This window comes from Bombina bombina, chromosome 3 (assembly GCF_027579735.1).
Source record: "Bombina bombina isolate aBomBom1 chromosome 3, aBomBom1.pri, whole genome shotgun sequence".
Taxonomy (NCBI): domain Eukaryota; kingdom Metazoa; phylum Chordata; class Amphibia; order Anura; family Bombinatoridae; genus Bombina; species Bombina bombina.
This window is the reverse complement of record NC_069501.1, coordinates 681,709,821-681,737,595: the sequence shown is the minus strand read 5'-3', so window position 1 is coordinate 681,737,595 and position 27,775 is coordinate 681,709,821. Positions and strand designations below refer to the sequence as shown.

Below are 27,775 nucleotides of genomic sequence, written 5' to 3'. Positions count from 1 at the left end.
CTAGTTATCAAAAAACTAGCAGGTACGCTCGGTACTTTTCCGGCCCAGCGTACCTGGTTTTCAATCCGCCACCCTGGAGGCAGCAGATCCCATAGGAATCAATGGGAGTCTGACCAAAGCGGACACCTATCCTGCCCCCCCTACACTGCCGCCACCTATAATACATTTATTAACCCCTATCCTGCCCCCCTACACCGCCGCCACCTATAATACATTTATTAACCCCTATCCTGCCCCCACTACATTGTCGCCACCTATAATACATTTATTAACCCCTATCCTGCCCCCCCTACACCGCCTTATTAACTAAATTATTCTTATTTAAAACTAAATACTTACCTTTAAAATAAACCCTAATATAGCTACAATATAAATAATAATTATATTGTAGCTATTTTAGGATTTATTTTTATTTTGCAGGCAAATTTCAATTTATTTTAACTAGGTACAATAGCTATTAAATAGTTATTAACTATTTAATAGCTACCTAGTTAAAATAAAATTTACCTGTAAAATAACAACTAACCTAAGTTACAATTACACCTATCCCTAAACTATCATTAAATAAATTATTCCTATTTAAAACTAAATACTTACCTGTAAAATAAACCCTAAGATAGCTACAATGTAATTAATAATTACATTGTAGCTATTTTAGGATTGATATTTATTTTACAGGTAACTTTGTATTTATTTTAGCTAGTTAGAGTAGTTATTAAATAGTTATTAACTATTTAATAACTACCTAGCTAAAAGAAATACAAAATTACCTGTAAAGTAAATCCTAACCTAAGTTACAATTAAACCTAACACTACACTATCATTAAATTAATTAAATAAATTACCTACAAATACCTACAACTAAATACAATTAAATAAACTAACTAAAGTACAAAAAATTAAAAAAAACTAAGTTACAAAAAATTAAAAAAAAAGTTACAAACATTTCAAAAATATTACAACAATTTTAAGCTACTTACATCTATTCTAAGCCCCTAATAAAATAACAAAGCCCCCCAAAATAAAAAAATGCCCTACCCTCTTCTACATTAAAAAGTTAACAGCTCTATTACCTTACCAGCCCTTAAAAGGGCCTTTTGCGGGGCATGCCCCAAAGAAATCAGCTCTTTTGCCTTTAAAATAAAAATACAACCACCCCCAACATTAAAACCCACCACCCACATACCCCTACTCTAACCCAAACCCCCCTTAAATAAACCTAACACTACCCCCCTGAAGATCATCCTACCTTTAGCCATCTTCAGCCAGCTGACCACCGATGGAACAGAAGAGGACATCCGCATTGGCCGAAGTCATCATCCAAGGGGCGCTGAAGAAGTCTTCCATCCGATTGAAGTCATCATCCAAGGGGCGCTGAAGAAGTCTTCCATCTGATTGAAGTCATCATCCAGGCGGCGTCTTCAATCTTCATCCATCCGGATCGGAGCAGAGCCATCTTCAGACGAGCCGACGTGGAGCCATCTTCTTCCACCGACAACTTACCGATGAATGACGGTTCCTTTAAGTGACGTCATCCAAGATGGCGTCCTTCGAATTCCGATTGGCTGATAGGATTCTATCAGCCAATCGGAATTAAGGTAGGAAAAATCTGATTGGCTGATTTAATCAGCCAATCAGATTGAAGTTCAATCCGATTGGCTGATCCAATCAGCCAATCAGATTGAGCTCGCATTCCATACAGCCAATAGAATGCAAGCTCAATCTGATTGGCTTATTAAATCAGCCAATCAGATTTTGTCTACCTTAATTCCAATTGGCTGATAGAATGCTATCAGCCAATCGGAATTCGAGGGATGCCATCTTGGATGACGTCACTTAAAGGAACCGTCATTCGTCGGGAAGTTGTCGGTGGAAGAAGATGGCTCCGCGTCGGCTCGTCTGAAGATGGCTCCGCTCCGGATGGATGAAGATTGAAGACGCCACCTGGATGATGACTTCAAACGGATGGAAGACTTCTTCAGCGCCCCTTGGATGATGACTTCATTTTTTTTATTTTGGGGGGCTTTGTTATTTTATTAGGGGGCTTAGATTAGGTGTAAGTAGCTTAAAATTGTTGTAATATTTTTGAAATGTTTGTAACTTATTTTTTTTATTTTTTGTAACTTATTTTTTTTATTTTTTCTACTTTAGTTAGTTTATTTAATTGTATTTAATTGTAGGTATTTGTAGGTAATTTATTTAATTAATTTAATGATAGTGTAGTGTTAGGTTTAATTGTATCTTAGGTTAGGATTTATTTTACAGGTAATTTTGTATTTCTTTTAGCTAGGTAGTTATTAAATAGTTAATAACTATTTAATAACTATTCTAACTAGCTAAAATAAATAAGATACCTGTAAAATAAATATAAATCCTAAAATAGCTACAATGTAATTATTAATTACATTGTAGCTATCTTAGGGTTTATTTTACAGGTAAGTATTTAGTTTTAAATAGGAATAATTTATTTAATGATAGTGTAGTGATAGGTGTAATTGTAACTTAGGTTAGTTTTTATTTTACAGGTAAATTTCTCTTTATTTTAAGTAGGTAGCTATTAAATAGTTAATAACTATTTAATAGCTATTGTACCTAGTTAAAATAAATTGAAATTTGCCTGTAAAATAAAAATAAATCCTAAGATAGCTACAATATAATTATTATTTATATTGTAGCTATATTAGGGTTTAATTTAAAGGTAAGTATTTAGTTTTAAATAGGATTAATTTAGTTAATAAGAGTTATAATATTTAGATGTATTTAATTAATATTTAAGTTAGGGGGGTGTTAGGGTTAGACTTAGGTTTAGGGTTTAATAATTTTATTATAGTGGCGGCAGTGTAGGGGGGGCAGGATAGGGGTTAATAAATGTATTATAGGTGGCGACGGTGTAGGGGGCAGATTAGGGGTTAATAAATTAAATATAGGTGGCGATGGTGTAGGGGGCAGATTAGGGGTTAATAAGTTTAATATAGGTTGTGGCGGGGTCCGGGATTGGCAGGATAGGGGTTAATAAATTTATTATAGGTGGCGGCGGTATAGGGGGGGCAGGATAGGGGTTACTAGGTATAATGTAGGTGGCGGTGGGCTCCGGGAGCAGCGGTTTAGGGGTTAATACATTTATTATAGTTGTGGCGGGGTCTAGGAGCGGCGGTTTAGGGGTTAATACATTTATTATAGTTGCGGTGGGGTCTAGGAGCGGAGGTTTATGGGTTAATAACTTTATTTAGTTGCGGGGGGCTCTGGGGCGCCGGTATAGGGGGTAGAACAGTGTAGTTTAGTGTGGGTGCTTAGTAACAGGGGTATCAATAAAGCTGGGAAAAAGCCGACGAGCAGCGAGATCGGATGAGTGATAACTATCACAGTCCGCTGATCATCGCCCCGTACTTGGTGCGCGGCTTTTGGACAGCTTTATTGATAACTTTGGCGAGCGTATTCAGGTCCGCGGCGGCGATGTGAGGCGAGCTTAGGCGGGCGTATTGGGGCCGGCGATGGCAGGTAAGTAGACACGTTGATAACTAGAGGCCAGTATATCTGAAGTGTTTGAAAGTATTAAATCTCTCTGTGTAAGTGCAGTCCTGCTCACTGCTGTGATATACCAATCATCGAATGAATGAATATGCGTGAATATAAGGAAAACCAAATACTTGCTCTGTTCAGAAGCGCTCAGGATATTAAGTATAGAGTTTTTACACATAAATGCACAAAGTATAACTTGAACCTGTTCAGCTCTTGTAGCAAATTGGCTTAAAAGGGTTTAGTGATCAAATCTATGTGTTTCTGCAGCGTTATCTGCCTTTATCAAGATGATCACTAACTGATTTTGTGGTTCTTATGTATCCCTTATCAATGGTGCTGGTTTTTGATTGATGGGGATCTTTTCCACTCACAGGGTAGCTTAATTTTTTGCCTGTTTGTGGTTGGGGAGTTTTTTTGGATCCCTTTTTTGTCTATGTTGCAAGTTCTTTATGTTTTGAGTTTTTTATATCTTATCCATTCAGGGGATTGATTGCTTTACAACTTGGTGTGATTGGTGTGTTTTTCTCAGGTTCTTAAAACCAATCATAGTAGGTATTTTTTTTATGAACCATGTTTATATTAGTCTTTTGTGAATCAAGTTGATACTAGTCTTAAAACTTTGTTGTGGTTTTCCTACTCGATAATTTAACAATAATTTAGAAAACTAAAAATACAATTCTATAATATAAAGTGCTACAATTAAAATGCTTTTATTTAAATTGCCTCACAATATATATTAATAACTGTCTAGGCAACTAAAAAATAAACACAATTCAAAAAATATACAATATGAAAATGTACAATATATTCAAGTCTAGATGTAAGATCTATATCTTGATGGTGAAGATAAAGTAGGATACTTATATTAAATATAATAATATAGTATTGGTGTATAGTAAAGAATATGTGGGAAGAGTGCATACAATCAAGGTTAGGGCTTCCCAAATAATTTTTGGCTGGTGTTAGAGAGGTTATATTCCAGTGTATAAGTTTAAATAGGTGTCTATAAAATTTAAAAGATTAAAAAATGTATTACTTAAAAATAGATGGATACAGTACTAAATCTAAAAGTATATAATGAGTTATTGTAGTATTCTTTTTATAGGTAGTTTATGTTATATTATTTTGGATTCTTTTAATATAGGAAGTTTAAATCTAATTCATTGTTAAGACCCTTAGGGTGACCCTTAGGATGCTAATCATCTATGATTAAGCGCAAGTGTGCGCAAAACATGTAAGATTGCTGTTTCCTTCCCTTGTTTTGTTGTGTCTTTCTATATTCATGTATTTTTTATTGGAATAAACACCCTTTTCTGTTGCTCAGTAGCCATCCGCTTTTTTCATCATTTGCCTTTGCGGTAGTCCTCCACTTTTTTGGTTGGCTCCACACACCCCTTTCATTTTGAGTTGGTCTGCTCTACCCCTCTACCCTTTACCCAGCGGAAGTTTACTTCAGCAGCACACCACTCCTACACATTTGTAATGTTTTAAAGTTAAAAATAATTTCGGCCTCTTTTTTGCAAAATTAAAGTGACGGCTATAGGCACAAGGTTTGCTTCTAGCTATGCAAAACTTTTCATTGGATACTTTGAAGAAACTTTCCTCCACAATAGCCAGTGGGGAGTGGACCTTGTGCTCTACAAACGTTTCATTGAAGACATGTTCCTAATCTGCAAAGGCGAAACAGAACTACTAGATCTATTTTTAGAAGATCTAAACTCAAACAACTTCGGTCTCACGTTTATACATGAATACAGCAATAGACAAATCCATTTCCTCGACATAGAAATACAAATAATAGAACAACAAATAAAAACCCAAACTTATTTTAAACCTATAGACTCAAATAATTTTATCTAATTTGACAGCTGTAATCTGGACCGTTGGAAGACTAATATTCCAAAAAGTCAATTTTTAAGAGTTAGGAAAAACTGTACAGACTTAGAACAATATGAGGTCCAATCAGAAGTACTAGTAGAAAGTTTTAATGATAAAGGTTATGATATGCAAAGAATTCTAAACACTAGGAAACAAATTAGAGATGTAGACAGAAAGGAACTTCTGAGAAAAACTTTTAATCAAAAGAAAAATATACAGAACAATCATATAATAGAAACTAACAAAATATAGGTTCCATTCTTTACAGGGTACAGCTCACAACATAATGAAATAAAGAAAATGTATCAACAGACATTGGCATTTCATTGGCAAAGATCTTATTTTGGGTGATAAAGTGAAACAAAACCCGGATTTAATTTTTAAAAATGCCAGAAACTTTAAAACCTATTTTGCACCAAGTGAATTTAAACACTCTAATTCCATCCATATAGATAAGAGTCTCACAGGGGAAAAAATTGAAGGCTTTTTTCCTTGTCATTCATGTAAATTCTGTAAACATAGTTCTAAGACCAAAGAAGTTTTTTTCTATTGAAGGTAAAAGAAGTTTTAAAATTAGAGGTATTCTTAGATGTGGAATCAAAAACATGATATATATCATTAAATGTTCGTGCAATCTAATTTATATTGGTCAGATGAGCAGATGTCTCCGCGACAAAATTAGGGAACACATCTGGAGTATTAAACAGAAGAAGACTAATACTTTACTATATCAACATTTCAAAGAAACACATCTGGGGGATATCAAATGCTTTAGATACTGGGGTATTTTAAAGATACAGATTAATAATAGAGGGGGCAACATAAAAAAAATTCTTCTGAAAAAAGAGGCCACAATTATTTTTAACTTTAAAACAATACACCCTAAGGGTTTTAACAATTAATTACATTTAAACTTCCTATATGAAAATAATCCAAAATAATATAACATAAACTACCTATAAAAAGAATACTACAATAACTCATTATATACTTTAAGATTAAAGTACTGTATCCATCTATTTTTTAAGTAATACATTTTTTAATCCTTTAAATTTTATAGACACATATTTATACTTATACACTGGAATATAACCCCTCTAACACCAGGGAAAAACATTTTTTGGAAGCCCTAACACTTATAGTATGCACTCTTCCCACACCAATGTAATACTCATTGAAGAATAAATATCCTTTACTATACACATTAACACTATATTCTAATATTTAATATAAATATCACACTTTATCTTCACCATCAAGATATAGATCTTACATCTAGACTTGAATTCTATATTGTACATTTTCATATTGTATATTTTTTGAATTGTGTATATTTTTTAGTTGCCTAGACAGTTATTAATATATATTGTGAGGCAATTTAAATTAAAGCATTTTAATTGTAACACTTTATATTATAGCATTGTATTTTTAGTTTTTCAAATTAATGTTAAATTATCGAGTAGGTTTAAGGAATACCACAACAGAGTTTTAAGACTAATATAAACTTAGTTCACAAAAGACTAATAAAAACTTGGTTCATAAAAAACTACCTACTATGATTGGTTTTAAGAACCTGTGAAAAACACACCAATCACACCAAGTTGTAAAGCAAATCAATCCCCTGAATGGATAAGATATAAATCACTCAAAAACATAAAGAACTTGCAACATTTACAAAAAACGGATACAAAGAAACTCCCAACCACAAACAGGTAAAAAATAAAGCTACCCTGTAAGTGGAAAAGATCCCCATCAATTAAAAAACTAGCACCATTGATAAGGGTATATAAGAACCACAAAATCAGTTAGTGATCATCTTGATAAAGGCAGGTAACGCTGCAGAAACACGTAGATTTGATCACAACCAATTTAAGTCAATTTACTACAGGACCTGAACAGGTGCAAGTTATACGTTGTGCATTTACGAGTTGGAGCACTTCTGAACATAGCAAGTATTTGGTTTTCCTTATATTCACGCATATTCATTCATTCGATGATTGGTATGTCACAGCAGTGAGCAGGACTGCACTTACACACAGAGATTTAATACTTTCAAACACCTCAGATACACTGTATCTAAAAGAGTATTCTACAGGAAAACAACTATTCAGGATTAAGCGATTCAGATTAGACATCTAACGGTCACATAACCAGGAAGCATTTGCTTTACACCAAAACAACTGTTCACATACAGTAAGGTAATTCTCAGCTATACACAGCAAGGATAAAATACCCTAACATCACACTTTTTATTACCAAGACTGAGGATCAAGCTAAGAGATTGGCGTAAATAAGGAATCCTTATTATATATATTTCCCTGTCATTTACCTATGCACTTGCACTATCTATGGCCTAGATTTAGAGTTGGGCGGTAGCCGTCAAAACCAGCGTTAGAGGCTCCTAACGCTGGTTTTTACCGCCCTCTGGTATTTGGAGCCAGTCATTAAAGGGTCTAACGCTCCCTTTCCAGCCGCGACATTTCCATACCGCAGATCACCTTACGTCAATTGCGTATCCTATCTTTTCAATGGGATCTTTCTAACGCCGGTATTTAGAGTCGTGGCTGAAGTGAGCATTAAAAATCTAACGACAAAACTCCAGCCGCAGAAAAAAGTCAGTAGTTAAGAACTTTCTGGGCTAACGCCGGTTTATAATGCTCTTAACTACTGTGCTCTAAAGTACACTAACACCCATAAACTACCTATGTACCCCTAAACCGAGGCCCCCCCACATCGCCGCCACTCTATTAAAATTTTTTAACCCCTAATCTGCCGTCCGCACACCGCCGCAAGGTACGTTATACTTATGTACCCCTAATCTGCTGCCCCTAACACCGCCGACCCCTATATTAGCCGGTCGTCATCGGAAGAAGATAGAAGATGCCGCTTGGATCAAGATGGTTGCCGGTCCGGATTGCCTCTTCTTCCCGGATAGGATGAAGACTTTGGAGCCTCTTCTGGACCTCTTCAGCCGCCGGATTATGGATCGCCAGCCCCCGCTTGGGCTTGGATGAAGATTTCGGAGCCTGGAACGATCGGTGATACCTGGCATGGTGAAGACAAGGTAGGAAGATCTTCAGGGGCTTAGTGTTAGGTTTATTAAAGGGGGGTTTGGGTTAGATTAGGGGTATGTGGGTGGTGGGTTGTAATATTGGGGGGGTATTGTATGTTTTTTTTTACAGGCAAAAGAGCTGAATTCTTTGGGGCATGCCCCGCAAAGGGCCCTTTTAAGGGCTGGTAAGGTAAAAGAGCTTTGAACTTTTGTAATTTAGAATAGGGTAGGGCATTTTTTTTATTTTGGGGGTCTTTGTTATTTTATTAGGGGGCTTAGAGTAGGTGTAATTAGTTTAAAATTGTTGTAATTTTTTTCTAATGTTTGTAAATATTTTTTTATTTTTTGTAACTTAGTTCTTTTTTATTTTTTGTACTTTAGTTAGTTTATTTAATTGTATTTATTTGTAGGAATTGTATTTAATTTATTTATTGATAGTGTAGTGTTAGGTTTAATTGTAGATAATTGTAGGTAGTTTATTTAATTTATTTATTGATAGTGTAGTGTTAGGTTTAATTGTAACTTAGGTTAGGATTTATTTTACAGGTAATTTTGTAATTATTTTAACTAGGTAGCTATTAAATAGTTCTTAACTATTTAATAGCTATTGTACCTGGTTAAAATAAATACAAAGTTGCCTGTAAAATAAATATTAATCCTAAAATAGCTACAATATAATTATAATTTATATTGTAGCTATATTAGGGTTTATTTTACAGGTAAGTATTTAGATTTAAATAAGAATAATTTATTTAATAAGAGTTAATTTATTTTGTTAGATAAAAATTATATTTAACTTAGGGGGGTGTTAGTGTTAGGGTTAGACTTAGCTTTAGGGGTTAATACATTTATTATAGTAGTGGTGAGCTCCGATCGGCAGATTAGGGGTTAATTATTGTAGGTAGCTGGCGGCGACGTTGTGGGGGGCAGGTTAGGGGTTAATAAATATAATATAGGGGTCGGCGGTGTTAGGGGCAGCAGATTAGGGGTACATAGGAATAATGTAGGTAGCGGCGGTATACGGAGCGGCAGATTAGGGGTTAAAAAAATATGCAGGTGTCAGCGATAGCGGGGGCGGCAGATTAGGGGTTAATAAGTGTAAGCTTAGGGGTGTTTAGACTCGGGGTACATGTTAGAGTGTTAGGTGCAGAGGTAGGAAGTGTTTCCCCATAGAAAACAATGGGGCTGCGTTAAGAGCTGAACGCTGCTTTTTTGCAGGTGTTAGGTTTTTTTTCAGCTCAAACTGCCCTATTGTTTCCTATGGGGGAATCGTGCACGAGCACGTTTTTGAAGCTGGCCGCGTCCGTAAGCACCGCTGTTATCTAGAGTTGCAGTGGCGTTAAATTATGCTCTACGCTCCCTTTTTGGAGCCTAACGCACTGAAAACCCAGCCATTCTGTGAACTCTAAATACCAGCGGTATTTAAAAGGTGCGGGAGAAAAAAAGCATGCGTAGCTAACGCACCCCTTTGGCCGCCAAACTCTAAATCTAGCCGTATGTGTTTAATATTACTATTATATGTCATTATTAGCATATCTGCTAATTAACGGCTAGATTACGAGTTTTTGTCGGTAATGGTTTGCGGTGCTAACGAGCCTTTTTTACTCACAGCTCACTTAAAGGGACATGAAACCCAATTTTTTTCTTTTGTGATTTAAAAAGAGTATGCCATTTTAAACACCTTTCTAATTTACTTCTATTATCTCATTTGCTTAATTCTCTTGACATACTTTGCTGAAAAGCATATCTAGATAGGCTCAGTAGCTGCTGATTGGTTGCTGCACATAGATGCCTTGTGTGATTGGCTCCCCCATGTGCATTGCTATTTCTTCAATAAAGGATATCTAAAGAATTAAGCAAATTAGATAATAGAAATAAATTGGAATGTTGTTTAAAATTGTATTCTCTACTTGAGTCATGAAAGAAAATATTTGGGTTTAGTGTCCCTTTAAGACAATGCTGGTATTACGAGTTCTCTGCAACCCGGAGTTTAGCTCCACATCTCACTGTAATACCACCGTTACTTACGGTAGCAGTAAGCTGGCTAAACGTGCTCATGCATGATTTCCCCATAGGAAACAATGGGGCTGAGATGGCAAAAAAGCAGCGTTCAGCTCCTAACGCAGCCCCATTGTTTCCTATGGGAAAATACATTTTAAGTTTACACCTAACACCCTAACATGAACACTGAGTCTAAACACCCCTAATATTACACTTATTAACCCCTAATCTGCTGCCCCCGACATCCTCGCCACCTGCATTATATTATTAACCCCTAATCTGCTCCTCCGGACACCGCCGCCACCTACATTACACCTATGAACCTCTAATCTGCTGCCCCTAACATTGCCGACACCTACATTATAGTTATTAACCCCTAATCTGCCATCCCCAACGTCTCAACAACCTATCTACAATTATTAACCCTTAATCTGCTGCCCCCAAAGTCGCCACCACTATAATAAAGATACTAACCCCTAAACCTAAGTCTAACCCTAACCCCCCTAATTTAGATATAATTTAAAATAATCTAAATAAAATTACTATTATTAACTACATTATTCCTATTTAAAACTAAATACTTACCTATAAAATAAACCCTAATTTAGCTACAATATAACTAATAGTTACATTGTATCTAGCTTAGGGTTTATTTTTTATTTTACAGGCAACTTTGTATTTATTTTAACTAGGTACAATAGTTATTAAATAGTTATTAACTATTTAATAGCTACCTAACTAAAATAAATACAAGTTTATCAGTAAAATAAATCCTAATCTAAGTTACAATTACACCTAACACTATAATTAAATTAATTACCTAAACTAACTACAATTAAATACAATTAAATTAAATAAACTAAAGTACGAAAAACAACAAACACTAAATTACAGAAAATAAAATAATTTTTTTTTTAAACTAATTACACCTAATCTAATCCCCCTAATAAAATAAAAAAAACCCAAAAATAATAAAATTCCCTGCCCTATACTAAATTACAAATAGCCCTTTAAAGGGCCTTTTGCAGGGCATTGCCCCAAAGTAATCAGCTCTTTTAGCTGTAAAAAAAAAATACAATACCCCCCCAACATTAAAACTCTAAAACCCACCCAATCTCCCCTTAAAAAAACCTAACACTAACCCCCTGAAGATCACCCTACCTTGAGCCGTCTTCACCCAGCCGGGCACAAGAGGTCCTCCAGAGGGGCAGAAGTCTTTATCCTATCCGGCCAGAAGAGGACATCCAGAGGGGCAGAAGTCTTCATCTAGGCGGCATCTTCTATCTTCTTCCATCCGGAGCGGAGCAGGTCCATCCTGAAGACATCCGACGCGGAGCATCCTCTTCCATCTGACGGCGACTGAAGAATAAAGGTTCCTTTAAGTGACGTCATTCAAGATGGCGTCCCTTGAATTACGATTGGCTGATGGAATCCTATCAGCCAATCGGAATTAAGGTAGGAAAAATCCTATTGGCTGATGCAATCAGCCAATCGGATTGAACTTGCATTCTATCGGCTGTTCCAATCAGCCAATAGAATGCGAGGTCAATCCTATTGGCTGATTGGATCAGCCAATCGGATTGAACTTCAATCAGATTGGCTGATTGCATCAGCCAGTAGCCAGTAGGATTTTTTCTACCTTAATTCCGATTGGCTGATAGGATTCTATCAGCCAATCGGAATTCAAGGGACGCCATCTTGGATGACGTCACTTAAAGGAACCTTCATTCTTCCTTTAATTTAGTGTTTGTTGTTTTTCATACTTTAGTTTATTTAATTTAATTGTATTTAATTGTAGTTAGTTTAGGTAATTAATGTAATTATAGTGTAGTGTTAGGTGTAATTGTAACTTAGGTTAGGGTTTATTTTACAGGTAAATTTGTATTTATTTTAGCTAGGTAGTTATTAAATAGTTAATAACTATTTAATAACTATTCTACCTAGTTAAAATAAATACAAAGTTGCCTGTAAAATAAAAGTAAACCCTAAGATGGCTACAATGTAATTATTAGTTATATTGTAGCTATCTTATGGTTTGTTTTATAGGTAAGTATTTAGTTTTAAATAGGATTAATTTATTTAATTGTAGTAATGTTATTTTGTTTTATTTAAATTATATTTAAGTTAGGGGGGTTAGGGTTAGACTTAGGTTTAGGGGTTAATAAATTTAGTATAGTGGTGGCGAATTTGGGGGCAGCAGATTAGGGGTTAATAAAATTTAACTAGTGTTTGCGAGGCGGGAGTGTGGCGGTTTAGGGGTTAATACATTTATTAAATTGGCGGTGATGTCCGGTCGGCAGATTAGGGGTTAAATAATTTTATTATAGTATTTGCGATGTGGGGGGTGGCTTTAGGGGTTAATGGGTAGTTTATGGGTGTTAGTGTACTTTTTAGCACTTTAGTTAAGAGTTTTATACTACGGCGTTAGCCCATAAAACTTTTAACTTCTGACTTTTAAATGCGTTAGGAGTCTTGACAGGAGAGGGTCTACTGCTCACTTTTTCCAGCAATCGTAATACCGGCGTTAGGAAAATCCCATAGAAAAGATAGGATACACAATTGACGTAAGGGTATTTGCGGTATGCTAAAATCGCAGAAAAAAAGTGAGCGGTACACCTGTACCTATCAGACTTATAATACCAGCCGGCGTTAAAAAGCAGCATTGGGAACCCTTAACGCTGCTATTTAAGGCTAATGCCAAACTCGTAATCTAGCCGTAAGTATTTTTCTGTTTTTAACGAACTAGGAATACTTAACTTGTTTTTACTCTATTTTTGATTCATTTTAGATCTAGCTATATGTGAGTTTTTAAATATATTGTTGTTATTTTATCGATGCCGGCATCTTGTGTACTTACACAATTATCTATGTAATATTGACTATTTATTCGTAGTCTCTTATTAAACTGTCTTTTTATCTGTAAATATTGTATTTGATATTTTTATCTTTATCAGTTGACTCAGTTTTTTTTGAGCACTTACCCTAACCCCATGCATTTTAATAGGTTTATATATTGTTTGTTTGTTTGTTTTCCTATATATATTTATTTATATATATATATATATGTATATATATATATATATATATATATATATATATATATATATATATATATGTTTTGATGTGTATTTTAAATATAAAGTCATCAGTTATTAAAAAAAAGGGTGCTAACTCACCCTGACTATACCGCTGCAGCTTGCAAAACTCAGCGGCTCCTCTACCAATGAGGTGACGTTTGCCCCTCTAAACCAATAGCTGTGCGGGCATACAGAACACTGTCAGCTGACATGCATAGCTATTGGTTTAGAGGTGTAAAAGTCAACTCAATGAAGGGGAGAGCTGTGTGGTGGGTGGCCGGAGCAGCTAAGTTTAGCAAGCTGCTGCGGCACAGTCAGGGTGAATTTAGCACCATTTTTTTTTAATAACTAAGGACTTAAACTCCACTTTATTTTTTGTGATGGTAAATCCTAGTGTTTGTCAAACGCTTTGATTTACCATCACTTGATATTAATAAAGCAATTCTATAGATCTATTTAGGTGTCTCTGCTTAAGATTAAGTTACATTTCAGAAATGTGCTTTTCTATTTTGCTTTGTATATCACCACCAAGAGATAATTAAAATTATTGTTATTTTTCCGTTCATAAGAAGCTTTTGAGTAAATGGAGGATATGTATTTTTCCACTTATTATTCTGTTTGTCAATTTAAGATCTTTCCCATTGCATAACCTTTTTCAGTTAATTATGGGGGAGATACACTTAGTGGTTATAGAATTATTTTAGATGTTATTTTTTATCTATGTGAGGTACCTGTGTGACTGTTTTTACTGGCTTTTAGATTCTAATAGATTTTTTGACCCCTGGTTTTGAGATCTGCCTTTTCTAGACTTAGGTTTTATACTACTGTTTATGAAATTTACTTAATACAGTTAGTTGCTGTTTTTAAGATGCTGTTTTACTTCTAGAATTCTAATTTAAGGATAACAGGGGTATACGGTTTCCCCCTACATTGTTTAATATTGTCTGTTCATTTCATAAATTGGTAATGAATGCAATTTATATACAAGATAATTATTTTGTCATTTTATAGATAAATAGTGGGAAATTCTACTTTGAAGTTTCTTATACCCAGTTTTTAGGTAGAAGGTGATTATGCTTTGAATAGTCTAGAGATGTGTTCTTATAAGAGCAGTTGCAGTATATTGGTCTTTTGAGATAGACAGTTTGCTCCCCCCACCCCCACCTATCTTTTATTGTGTATTGCTTTATAATCTTTTTACTGGTAAGTATTACCAGGGAAGGCCAAGATAACTAACCAAATATAAGCAATTTCTAAATCTTGGCCTATATCCCTGGGTAATATTTACCAGGCTCCCTAACCCCTTTTCTTAGTCCACTTTTTTGACTTGACATCTCTAGGAAGAGGAAGGAGAGGTACCTGAGGATTACCTTTATAGGTCAATTAGGGGAGTGGTGGTTCTGTCAAAGCCCCTTTGGGGAGGGTTTCTTCACTGGTAAGTATTACCTAGGGATATAGGACAAGATATTTAAATTGCTTATATTTGGTTGTTAAATTCTAGTTTTCTTAAATCCTACCCTTTAAATTAATTGCTTGTGGGCTCCACTGCTTGGATATTAGTTCCCAGCAGTAATGGATCATGGACTATCACCACTTGTATGAAACAAAACATCATTTATGTTTACCTGATAAATTAATTTCTTTCATGATGGGGACAGTCCATGAGACCTCACCCTTTGTTTTTTTTCTATGTTTTTTTTTTTTTTCTTGCGCACATCTTTTTTACTGCTCCTATTTTTTTGCTCTTATTAATTTTCCTTTCCGCTTTTATTTGTATATATGTTAGACTGAGGTGCCAGTGAGGTAGGAGGATTTTATAGAGTTCTAGGGGTTTGGGAATTTCAGCCTCCTCATAGTGGTATGGAAGAGTAATTACCAGGAGTCAAGAAAAGTCCTGAGCACTCCATGGGTAAATTGTAAAATATAACGTTTATTCCAAAAACTTAAAAAGCAAACATCATAGTGCAGGCATATAAGGCAGTAACCATTGTTTTGTGCTAGTTTAGCACTTAATCATAGGTAATAACAACAATCTACCACCATGTACTTAAAGCTGACACCAACAAACACAGTACATGGTATAGACCGCCCCTTTCCTTTCTTAAGGTGGACTGAAAATCGTTAAAATCATTTTGTGATATAAAAGTGAAATTTGTGCCTTTTGCTGTTGGAGAATGTAATTCATATATGTCACAGATATAGGAAACATTGTTTATCATTATACTTTATTTGTACAAAAGAGTGAACATTTAGATATATTATTATTTTTCATTTCTTTATCTTCATTTTTAATTCTGAATTTTATAGAGTTCTTGGGGTTTGGGAATCTTTGCCTTCTTCTAGTAGTATGGAAGAGTAATTACCAGGAGTAATGGATCATGAACTCTCACTACCATGAAAGAAATTAATTTATCAGGTAAGCATAAATTATGTTTTTATGGCAAAATGACAATGACATATAAGCAGCTCAGCAATTTCACAACTGTACCATAAGCAACTGCGCCATAAGCAAATAATTTTGCATATTATTAAAAAAAAAATCTGAAACCAAAATGGCTGCCAGACCTTGTAACATATAGTCTTGATATTACACACAATATTGCTCACTATCGACTAGATTACAAGTGTTGCGCTAACTGTAACGCAAGTGCGGTATTGTTTTTGTTAGGCTCCGGCAAGCGTGTTCAGCCTCGCTAGCCTCACCATTCTTTATGCTATTAAATAATATTTAATAACATAAGGACTGTTGAGGTTAGCGAGGCTGAAAACGCTCGCAGGAGCCTAACAAAACCATACCGCACTTGCGTTGTAGTTAGTGCAACATTTGTAATCTAGGTGCATAGTTGTTAATAAACATAGCAAATTTTAAATATTTTCATAAATTTGTTTTTGTTTAATGCTTAATTGTAAAATATCATTACGATTTTTTGATAAGTTGAAGATTGTAGCCAAACCACATGACCAATCTGATTCTGGGTTATAACAGCTCTGTCTTGCAGTTTTGGAGAAGATTTTTGCATTTTTTTTTAAAAACTGAGTATATGAAGTAAAATGTCTGCCACACTGTGTAAAATAAGGCTTTCAAATTACATATGTTAAACATATCTATACATATGTTAGACATAAACCTCTACAATTTCCTGAAGTTTCATTATTTTTTTTATAAATGTTTGAATACATGATAGCAGCCATGTTGTGCAAACTTTGACCTCCATATCCGAATCTGTATCTGTGTCATATCTGTAAATTATCATGTCTCTAATACACTGTAAAATAGTGTAATACTGTAAAAAAAAAATGCGAAAACTGAAATATTGATTTTGGAAAAATCATGGTTTGATCAACCATGGTTGATGATATTGCCAGAAGCACATATGCAAAATTTCACTTCATTCCCCTCAGTTTCAGAGAAGAAGATCTTTGAAAACTTTTGCAGAACCCTGAAGGCTCTCACAGAAACAGCTGTATTGGGGCTGATTCGGGCCATGATAAATCGGTCCCTAAGTCTCTACCAGCATATCTGTTTTCAAGAGTTTTGCATAACAAGTTAATGTTTTATGGGCAATTGAAGATTGTGGAGGAATAAAAAAAAAAAAATCCTGACAATAACAATAGGTTGTCCAGCAAGTTTGTTTAACTATATTTTTTGATAAACCTGTCAAAGCATATATTGATAAGCCTGACATAGTACCACAGTTATGCTTGTTATTCATTTTAGATAACTTCTCTTTTTTAGGAAAATTACTTTTGTAAGGGATACTTCCTTTATTTTAATTAGGAAAAGGAACTGCTGTTGAAGGGAAAGTCCTATCTTAAAGGGTAAAACCCTAACACCCACGAAGCACCATTACATCTGCTTTGTTTAGGAAATCTCTCAGTTTTGCTTTATCCTGTCCTGATGTCCTGATGTATCTGTTCTTAAGCATAATTTTGTCAGTATAATAATGCAGACCAGGATTAAGTATGTTCAAGTGTTACATGTTTTTCAAAGTTTATATTAATAAAAAGTTCAAAATATTAAAAAGGTTTTATACATTTGATTCTACGTCAGATTTTTATGTGCCACACCTACAACAAAACACCAAACAGCTTTTAGAAAAATTAGTATAACAAATGATGCTAAATACTAGTTTTATTCAAACTTCAATTAATTTTGACCTGTTCATTCACCTGTTCAAGGGTTTGACAAATATTTGTAACATTATGCATAATATATATATATATATATATAAAAAAATACACCATTTTTAATTACTTACATGTCTACCCTAATAAAAAAGGATGATCTTCCTGGAATCATTCTGAAGTAATCAATGACTCCAGACTAGTCATCAGAAGTATTCAATGGCTCTTCATGCTTGTGAAGTAATCAGTAAGGTAATCTGCTAATCGTTTTGAAGTCAGCACCCACATTTTTTTTTACCTTAGCTGATGACTTTACAAGCCTGATGATATCTGATGGTGTGACTGTGCAAATGACTTAGAAAGTATGATCATGTAATTCTGGTTGTTTTGGGAAATCAAATATACTACCTGGATTTCTCTAACTCTAAATCAAAACTACTTGGTACAGCACTAACCTATATTAACCCTTTCACTACTAAGCCATTTCCATCCCTAACCTGATCCGTTTTGGAGTGTTTAGAGGCTGCTCACATTTAAGCTCCACTGTAGGTAATTTTTCAGTGAGAAACCCACACATATTACATATATATAGTTTTTTTCAACAGACCCAACAGATTCACACTACTTAATTACTGTATGTATAAATGACACATGAAAACTCAACCACAAAACCTGAATATATATATATATATATATATATATATTATTTAAATTTTAATAAACAAGGTTCTAAAAAATAATGTGTATGTTTTTTCTTCCTAAACCATGTTGTAAAAAGAAGAAGGGTTTATCTGCATATAAAAAAGTATATAAGTTTATAACTTTGATGTACGAAAAGGGGCTTCCATGAGCCTCTTATCAGATAAATGCACATTTATACACACCAGATTTTCACTGTTACTACAGAGGGGCTCCTTGGTGTTAAACAAGGGGTCATGGGGGTATTTAGGACTTTTTGGTGACTTCCAGCCTGCAAACAGTGTGGGGATTTTTTATTTTATATTTTAGATATTGGCGATTGCCCTTAAAATGATATGTCTTCTGAGTTCTAGGACTTAAGGGAACTGAGATTGAGGGGTTTAAATACTTACCCCCATACAGCTCCCTTAAGTCCTATGGAGCTGATCTTCACTTCCTGGTTGGCATCCCCAGATTCTCCCAATGATGTTGGTCCACTGGACCTACAGGAATTTGGGGGTTAGTGCAGGGGGGCCTGTGATGAGCTGCAAAAGTGCTCTCCCTCTTGGATAATGACACGTGGTTGTCATCAGCTCTTAACTCCATCTTTAGATGATGACCATGTGATATCTTACACAGTAAAGGGATTAACTTAAGACACAGAGACATTTTATATTTTGAAGGGACAATATAGTCAAAATGAAATGAATATGATTCAGATACAGCATGTAATTATAAACAAGTTTCATATTTACTAATATTATCAAAGGTGCTTTGTTGTTGGGTAGTAAACATAGGTGGCACAGGAGCTGCATGAGGCATATATGTGCAGGCAGTGCAGCCACCACCACATTTTCATTATGGGTTTAAAACATGAACCCATTTTCCTATCATTGGGGTTATAGGGGGTATTTGATTCCTAATTTTAAAACTGCATTTATCCTTGTAGGTCCTGATTCTGGTGTTCTAGAGAAAACTATCCTATCTAGGATGTATGTATTTATTTTTTAATAAAAACTAATTCTGACTTCTCCAACATTTTATGATGAAGCATCCACAAATGGATTTGCATCCTTTTATTCACTTCACGTCAAGGATGTTTCAACACTGCTGTACCCTCAACTCATCCTAGCCTTACATATTTTCCCCTCATGCATCACTCTGTCCCTCCCTGTGCTCAATCATACTTTGCTTGCTCTTGCCCCTTTTGTTTTCCTGCCCACACTTAGCCCATTTCCACCTTTTGACCCTACTCTACCCCTCCTTTCACCAAATCCCTCAATCATCCTACGCTTTCTTACCCCCCAGTCAATCAACTACTTAAAGAAACAGTCAAACTGTGTATTTTATCATTGAGACAGCTTTTTCATTGATAAACATATATGTGGCATGGATTCAAAATACAGATTTTAGATACAAGGAATAAATAATTAAAATGTTTAGAACAGAAGAATTCATTGTATTAACTTTGAAATTTACCAGAAAATATTCTACTGTTAATTTCAAATTCAAAATAATCTTATTATTCAGTATTTGTTTGTTAAAGGGACAGTCTACTCAAGAATTGTTATTGTTTAAAAAGATAGATAATCCCTTTATTTCCCAGTTTTGCAGAGCTAACACAGTTATATTAATATACTTTTTACCTCTGTGAATACCTTCAAAGCTTCTTTGCCCCCGTATTTAAGTTTTTTCTAATAGACTTGCATTTTAGCCAATAAGTGCTTTAGCTTCAACAAAGAATACCAAGTAAATATAAAAATGATAAAAGTAAATTGGAAAGTTGTTTAAAATAGCATGCCCTATCTGAATCAGGAAAGTTTAATTTTGACTGTCACTTTAATTAATTCTACTGTATTTAGTGATGCTTTAAAGGGATATGAAACCCCCCCAAAAATATTTTGTGATTCTGATAAATTTTAAAAAGTTTCACATTTACTACTTTTAGCAAATTTGCTTCATGCCCATGGTATTCTTTGGTGAAGAGATATATAGGTGTCTGGATCACTATATGGTAGGAAATAGTGCTGCCATTTAGTGCTCTTGCTAATGGATAACATTCTTTCAAAACTGCTGCTATATAACGCTCCAGTCTCTGCTTTTCAACAAACGATACTGACAGAACAAAGAAAATGTGATAATAAAGGTAAATTAGAATGTTGTTTAAAATTGCATGCTCTGAATCATGAAAGAACGTTTTTGGGTTTCATGTACCTTTAAGCTTACAGTGCAGGGACAGAAATAAATGTGTGGTCCTCTGTGGGGAGGTTCCACAAGTTTCAATGAAAATTTCCTTCCCCATCGCCAGTTGATGTCAGAACTCTTTGTGCATGATTACATCACAGGAAGCAAAGAAGTCCCTGTGGATGCAAATATTACCCAGCAGGACGCTATATACAGATTATGATCAGAAGTACACAATAAGAAGTTGATGGCCAGCAGGCCACTATATACAGTTAATGTCAGCAGGGCATAATAAAAAAGGTGATGGCCACAAGGACACTATATACAGATAAGCCTACATTTATCATCTACCTGATGGACAGTTTTTGCTAACGCAAACCTCTCCGCCTAGGATCAAAGTATGCGGGCAGTGTATTACAGCAATATATTAACATATGTATTTAACATTGCACAAGTATTTGCTTGTGCAATGCGTCCCCTGCTCACACTAGCCCAATGGCATGTGAGTAAGGGGTTGCTAACTACTCCGGGTTGAATGTACCCAGAGTTACTTAATCTGCCAGATCTGGCATACTGGTTAGGAAACTGTGGTCTGTTGACTGCTGGTACCTAACTTCCGGCCGCAGGTGATATGCCCCCAGAGCTGCATACACAGCTTGATAAATGTGGCCATAATATCAACAGGACACTGTATAAGGTAATGTCAGCAGTATACTATACACAGGTGACTTCTAATAAATGCTAGATAGCTAGGCAGCTAATGATAAGGGAAGTTGTAGTTCAATAAGTAAGCTGGTATGGTTGACAGGAGCTAATACTAGGAATGACTGTCAGGAGCAGGTGGCAGATGCAGGTATTGACTAGCAGGATATATTATACAGGTAACAGCCGACAGTACACTGTATGCAGGTAATGGTCAGCAAGGTACAATAGCTAATTAACAGCAGGGTACAATATGCAGGTTATGGTCAGCAGGATACTATATACAGGAATTGCACAATAGATACTTAGCAGGATGTTTAGGGAGGGAATGATTAGGTAGGAATGATGCAGGTACCAAGCATCATTTTTTTTAATGACCTATTACAGTGTTCTAGAAGGATGCTGCAATGCTAGGCAACAAGCCAACAGGAAAGCATTATATTATATATGTGGGTGCTCATCACTTTTAGTAAGTAACTTGTAAAAAACTAATATGTAACTGATCTTAATAGGGAATATATATTTTAATGTTTTCAATAGTAATCAAAATTGCAATAGCTATCTGATGTTAATTCAAACTCAGTCTTTGAAGAGCATATATTTCACTTCATCAGGCATTTTATTCAGGGTATTTGCTATTTAATGTCCCAGATTCACTAAGTCAGGTGAGGTAGGAAATAGTAAGGAGAAGTGAGATTACTTTGCAGAAGTTACTTATTCATGATTTTATTTAGATTTTTACACTAAAAGAACATAGCTGTACATTCAATATTAAATATCAATAAAGATAATAATTGTTTTTTTACCAGGGTACTGGTCCTCTTATCTTTTATGTGCAATTTTATATGTGCGTGTGTGTTTTAGTAGCGCATTTTGTTAATAGCATAAGGTTATGTGTATCTATGGATTTATCATATTCTTGTATGATTAGTTATGCAGGTCTCCCTCCCTCTCCCACTCAACAGTAAACTGACAGACTAACAAAGGGATGATATGAGATAGATGACAGACAGACAGAAGATAGATAGATAGATAGACATAAATAGATAAAATAGATCTTTTTTGTAATACCCTTAGTGCTAAGTTACATTTTATTTACATTGACGCCCTAAACATTCAAACACTGATTTAGAAAAGCATATCAGCTCAGTCTTTTGGACACTGAATTGTTTTCTATAGTTGATATCGCAGTGCACAGTAATTTTTTTTTTGGCACAATAATTTAAAAAAATGAAAATATAAACAACCAGATGTTTACAAAAGATTTATTTTCACTCAAACTATTAAAAAAATAAATTAGACAAATATACAGAAAATGTGTATACACAAATATTCTTAAATACTAGAGGTAGTCAGAATAGAGACAACACAGATACAGCATTGAACTATGGGACTAAGCACAAAAAGACATTTGCTGAAGCCAAACCAAGAACATATATTTAAATTAATTAATTTTGAAATAAATAACTTTGATGCTCATATTTTGTTTCAGTCAGTTGTATGTTCTTATGGTTCTCCAATTGTCAAACAAATCCAACTGTGGCCGTTACTGTAAGAAGGCCTGACAGCCCAAATATAATTTGTGATATAAATATAGTATTATTGTGATTTGTTTGTTACACATCATCCTGCTATTTCCAAACCATTATCTAAGGACCAAATGACATTTTAGTACATTTTCTAATCTATATATATATATATATATATATATATATATATATATATATATATATATATATATATATATATATATATATATATATATATATTTATATATATATATATATGTACTGTATATACTGTATATATATATATATATATATATATATATATATATATATGCGTGTATATTTTATGTTTTGTGTGAATACAGTTTTTTACACTAAGGGCTAGATTACAAGTTACGCGTAAAATATTGCTTACGCTAAATCGTTATTTGCACTCAGCAGAGTAATGCCAGTGCATGCTAATGCACAGAAGCATTGCAATCATGAGAGCGCTTCCTTAGGCACCAATGGGGGCCGGGCTCGCATATTATCAGATACGGCATGAGAACTAGAGCAGCAAAGGGCATTAATTTTAAATATATCAGTTTATGAATATATACATATATATTTATTTATGTTTTATTATGTGTATATCGTCATACTAACACATGAATATATATGTATAGAAGCATATACATATGTATTTACTGGGAATACACAGTCCCCATAGACTGCAATGTAAAGGCCCTTTTCAGTTCTGTTTTTGTTTTTCTAACACCCCACAGCCGCCACTTTTAGCTCCTTATAACTGCTTTTTGCAATTACCTTGTTAAAAAATAAAGATGCTACCATTTTTATTATTTAATAAAGATTTCCGTATTTTGAGGACATTTAGAAAATTAATCAGAGATCTGATCTCTGGTTAATTTTCTGAGCGCTAATTGCTACCGCAAGCTCACAGTAGCAATAACCAGCAGCTTGTAATGGCTGGTTATTTATTGCGTGCCTGCAAATGGGCAAATTTGCATCCACTTGTAATCTAGCCCAAATTGTTATAAAATTAATATCACACAATAATATATTGTTCTGCTTAAATAAATATTTACAAAAATATTTTCACATTTAAACAATAAATTAACACAAATATCAATACACTTGCAAAATAGATTAAAATAAAATTAAAATAAACTGCGCATTGTTCTTATGCAATAACAATAGGATACAAATAAACAACAATAAGTCATAAATTCTGTTAACAAAATGCAACATCAATAAAAGTTTTTCTTGAACAGAAATGAATAAAATTCCTTATTTAATTCCTGATGTAAAATCTGTGTTCATTCTGAATTAATTGCTAAATTGAGAAAAAAGAAGAAGTTTATTTCCTGTTATGCTAAGGAAATATTTGGTAAGAATAACATAACTACTTTACAAAATGTAGTGATTCTGCTCTATAGGATAACATGAACATTTGAGAGATTTTCTCACTAATAGGATACATTCCAATCCAATAGAAACATGTAAAAAAAAAAAATATTTAAGAAAAAAAATTATCATAGGTATTAAAAGAAAGTTAAGTAGAAAAAAAAAGTCATGACAAATTCTCTGATTAGAATATACCTCAGTGGTTCCAGCTACAAATGATATAAACATGGGAAAATCTAGTTTTACATTTGATACAACGTTGATCAATTTGTCTTTTTTGGATCAGGTATAATGCAACACTCGTTGGTTTGTTGATTGCAACGTTGGTTTGTTGATTGCCATTCTTTTGAACAATGAGTAATCACAAAGGTGTTCCATTGTTGATCAAATAATCTTTCACCCATTGGTCACTTGGATTACTGCATATGCTACGTCCTTTTATGGTCTTAAATCTGTAAAGTGTAACATTAGAGGATTTAGTCGCCTGTTTTAACATTAGCACCACTGAATAAGAATTTTCAAAATTATGTTGTCATAACATTATTCATTTGCTTTAATTTGTTATTGCTACGCATCTCCTTTACTTCAAGGCAGGGCAGCCAAAAGGTTAAAGGGACAGTCTACAATATATTTTTATTGTTTTAAAATATAGATAATCCCTTTATTACCCATTACCCAGTTTTGCATAAACAACACTGTTATATTAATTTACTTTTTACCTCTGTGATTACCTTGTATCTAAACATCTTCTGACAGCCCCCTGATCACATGACTTTGTATTTATTATCTATTGACTTGCATTCGTTATTGTGTTGTGCTAAATCTTAAATAACTTCTCGGGTGTGAACACATTGTTATCTATATGGCCCACATAAACTAGTAGTCTCCTGTTGTGAAAAGCAAATACAAAAGCATGCGATTAAGAGGCTGTCTATAAAGCCTTTGAAACAGGCAGAAATTTAGAGATTTAAATGTTATAAAGTATAGTAATCTAGCAATGTTGGTTGTACAAAGCTGGGGAATGGGTAGTAAAGGCATTATCTATCTAATTAAACAATAACAATTTTAGTGTAGACTGTTGTTTAAAGGGACATAAAAGTAAAAAAGGAACATTCATGATTAAGCCAGAGCATACAATTTTAAAGTATTTTCCGATTTACATACATTATCGAATGTACCTGATTCCCTTTGTATCCTTTGTTGAAGAGTTTAAATATAAATGCTCAGGAATATGCATGTCTATTGAGCACTATATGGCAATATTTTTAACAATGTTATACACTTTTAAATGGCAGCAGTGCTCAAAACATGTGTAAGCTTCTGAGGATATCTAGATAGGCTCTTTAATTTGAACATTTGATAATGGAAGAAAATTGGAAAAGTAGTTTAAATCTCAAAAGTATTATTTTGACTGTCATGTTACTTTAACTAGCAAGTCTACATAAGCATATATTTTTTCACTGTTACATTTTCAAACTTCCACTAGAAGCACATTAGAAATCATGCATAACCGCTATATTGATGACATAAAAAAAAAAAAAAATTGTAAACTAAAAAATGAAATGTTCCCACAAGGTCTGCATTTCTCTACAACGGCAAATAATCTTAACCCCTGTGGCAGAAGTAATGCAATACTTACATGACACCAGGATTGGAGCAGTGGCTGCTTGTGAAGTAGTAGTCAGAGATTAATTTTTGTGGAATTGGCTTTGTTGAGTAATTAAAGCAACAGGCGGATGGAGATGCTCCCACTGGAAGACAAATAAGAAAATAATGGGTTATTACATGCTGATCAGTAAAAAGAAAATATCTTAATGTTCACATTATTTTGCCATTATTTAGAATTAAAAAGTTTCCTTAGAAACAACAAAATCCTATAACATATAATGATAATATTTAAAGAAACAGTAAACATTTTTTCTCCTTTGCATAGGATAACAACTTGCTGTCCTGCATGAGGGTGGATCTGATTTTTCTCTAAGGGAGTAATATAATGACAAAAATATACAAATTACAATTTTACTTCTAACTAATAAATAAGTTGACACATATTGACTCCAGTAATTTGTAACTACTGATTAGTCTTACAGTGTAGCATAAAGAAAATTTAAGCAATTACTTACATGGTGCACCGCGGATCTGTGAGCAACAGGCACTGAGCAGCAGAAGAGAGAGAGCAGCCAGAGAGATCTGCATCTTGGTAATTAGGAGCAGAACTGGACAATGAAATCTCAAGGCTTCTAAATGTCTGATCGGTCATCTGTCATCCAGCATCTATTTATTGCCAAGCACAGGAAATGGAATATTGCGAGTGAAGAAAAGTGGAAGTTCCAGACGTAGATCACTAAGTGATGTCACCCAAGAGCCTGCAGTAGAAAGAGGAACTAAGAAGTGGGCAGCGGAGGTGCAAAATGTAGATTTAGCTATAGCTACAATATATTCCAATATTTTTTTGTGAGCAGTAATAATTATGAATCCATGTAGAAATCAGCTATGTTCCACATTCTTAGTGACTATAAATGTTAAATACACACTGTATCTTTTATTCGCTGCACAGTAAAAATGAGCTGCATGTATGTTATACTGATATTAATTTAAAATACCTTAAAGAATATACTAAATGATATTCAACTGTTTATTTCAGGAATATGCATGCAGCTATGAAATCTGATTATCCATACCATATGCAGTACTTTGAATGATTGATTTATTTGTTATGCCAACCCAACCGTAGAGCTGAGGTATAGGCACTAAAGCAATAGCCCATATTAACAGGCTTCAGTTATTTACATAATAAACAGGTGAAATCAAATGGTAGACATCAGGGGGTTGACTACAATCTTTTTTTTTTTTTCTTTTTTTTTTTTTCAATTTTTATAAATGTTATTACAAGCTCCTGGATTAAAGTACAATCTTCAGACGCACCATCCTTGAATTTGTTAGTCCTTCTTTTTACCAGCACCCACGGTTGCTTTGGCTGTACCCCTAACTTTCTTCATTCTGTTCTTGCGTTCTTTACATTGTTTTCTAGGTGTCTTTTTCTTCTCGTAAAGCCCGTGCCTTGCGAGTCTGTGCTTGGGCTCATTTTTCTTTGCATAGTCTAAGGAATCGTAGATCATGCAAAATCCAGTGGTTTTGCCACCACCAAAGTGAGTTCTGAAACCAAATACGAAGATGACATCCGGGGTTGTCTTGTACATCTTTGCCAGTTTGTCTCTGATTTCAGTCTTTGGGACAGTGGCTTTTCCAGGGTGAAGAACATCAATGACCATCTGCTTGCGCTACAGAAGTCTGTTTGTCATGAACTTCCTGGTTCTGATGGTCACTGTGTCGTTCATCTTGGCGGCTGTCTCACTCAGGGACGAAGGAAAGAAAGAATGAGGGGGTTGACTACAATCTATCAGCAATATCCTCCCAAAATGTTAGTTTCTGGCCAAATCAGTTGTAAAGTTATTTGAGTGATCACAGCACAAAATGGATCCATGTGTTAAAGGCCTGTAGCTGCAAAAGGGTTTTCAACAGAAAAATTCCTGAAAAGGCCTTTTCGTGTTTTAAGTACTTGTTTTCAAAGTAGGAACTGGAAAGCCATTTCACACCTTTTACAGTTAAAGTACATGTATTTTGAACTAACCCCTTTGTTTATTGTG

At 34.4% G+C, this 27,775-nt stretch overlaps 1 protein-coding gene and 1 pseudogene across 1 annotated transcript; both read right to left on the bottom strand.

Annotated features, from left to right (window-relative positions):
- Positions 1-24,042: 24,042 nt before the first annotated feature.
- LOC128651877 (C-C motif chemokine 3) lies at positions 24,043-26,380 on the bottom strand. The gene is made up of 3 exons (XM_053704852.1): positions 26,252-26,380; positions 25,768-25,879; positions 24,043-24,580 (listed from the first exon to the last, which is right to left on the bottom strand). The coding sequence occupies exons 1-3, from the start codon at positions 26,322-26,324 to the stop codon at positions 24,490-24,492; spliced, it is 276 nt and encodes a 91-aa protein (XP_053560827.1). The 5' UTR covers positions 26,325-26,380; the 3' UTR covers positions 24,043-24,489.
- Positions 26,381-26,999: 619 nt separating this feature from the next.
- On the bottom strand, positions 27,000-27,466 carry LOC128651875 (40S ribosomal protein S24-like; annotated as a pseudogene).
- Between the last annotated feature and the right edge of the window lie 309 nt (positions 27,467-27,775).

What these genes read in the sequence shown, in the direction of transcription:
- LOC128651877 (XM_053704852.1), bottom strand. Translation starts at nt 26,324, where the DNA reads ATGCAGATCTCTCTGGCTGCTCTCTCTCTTCTGCTGCTCAGTGCCTGT. An exon ending in ACAGATCCGCGGTGCACCAT is followed by an intron (nt 25,880 to 26,251) that starts GTAAGTAATTGC and finishes TTTGTCTTCCAG; the next exon opens with TGGGAGCATCTCCATCCGCC. An exon ending in TGCTCCAATCCTGGTGTCAT is followed by an intron (nt 24,581 to 25,767) that starts GTAAGTATTGCA and finishes TACACTTTACAG; the next exon opens with ATTTAAGACCATAAAAGGAC.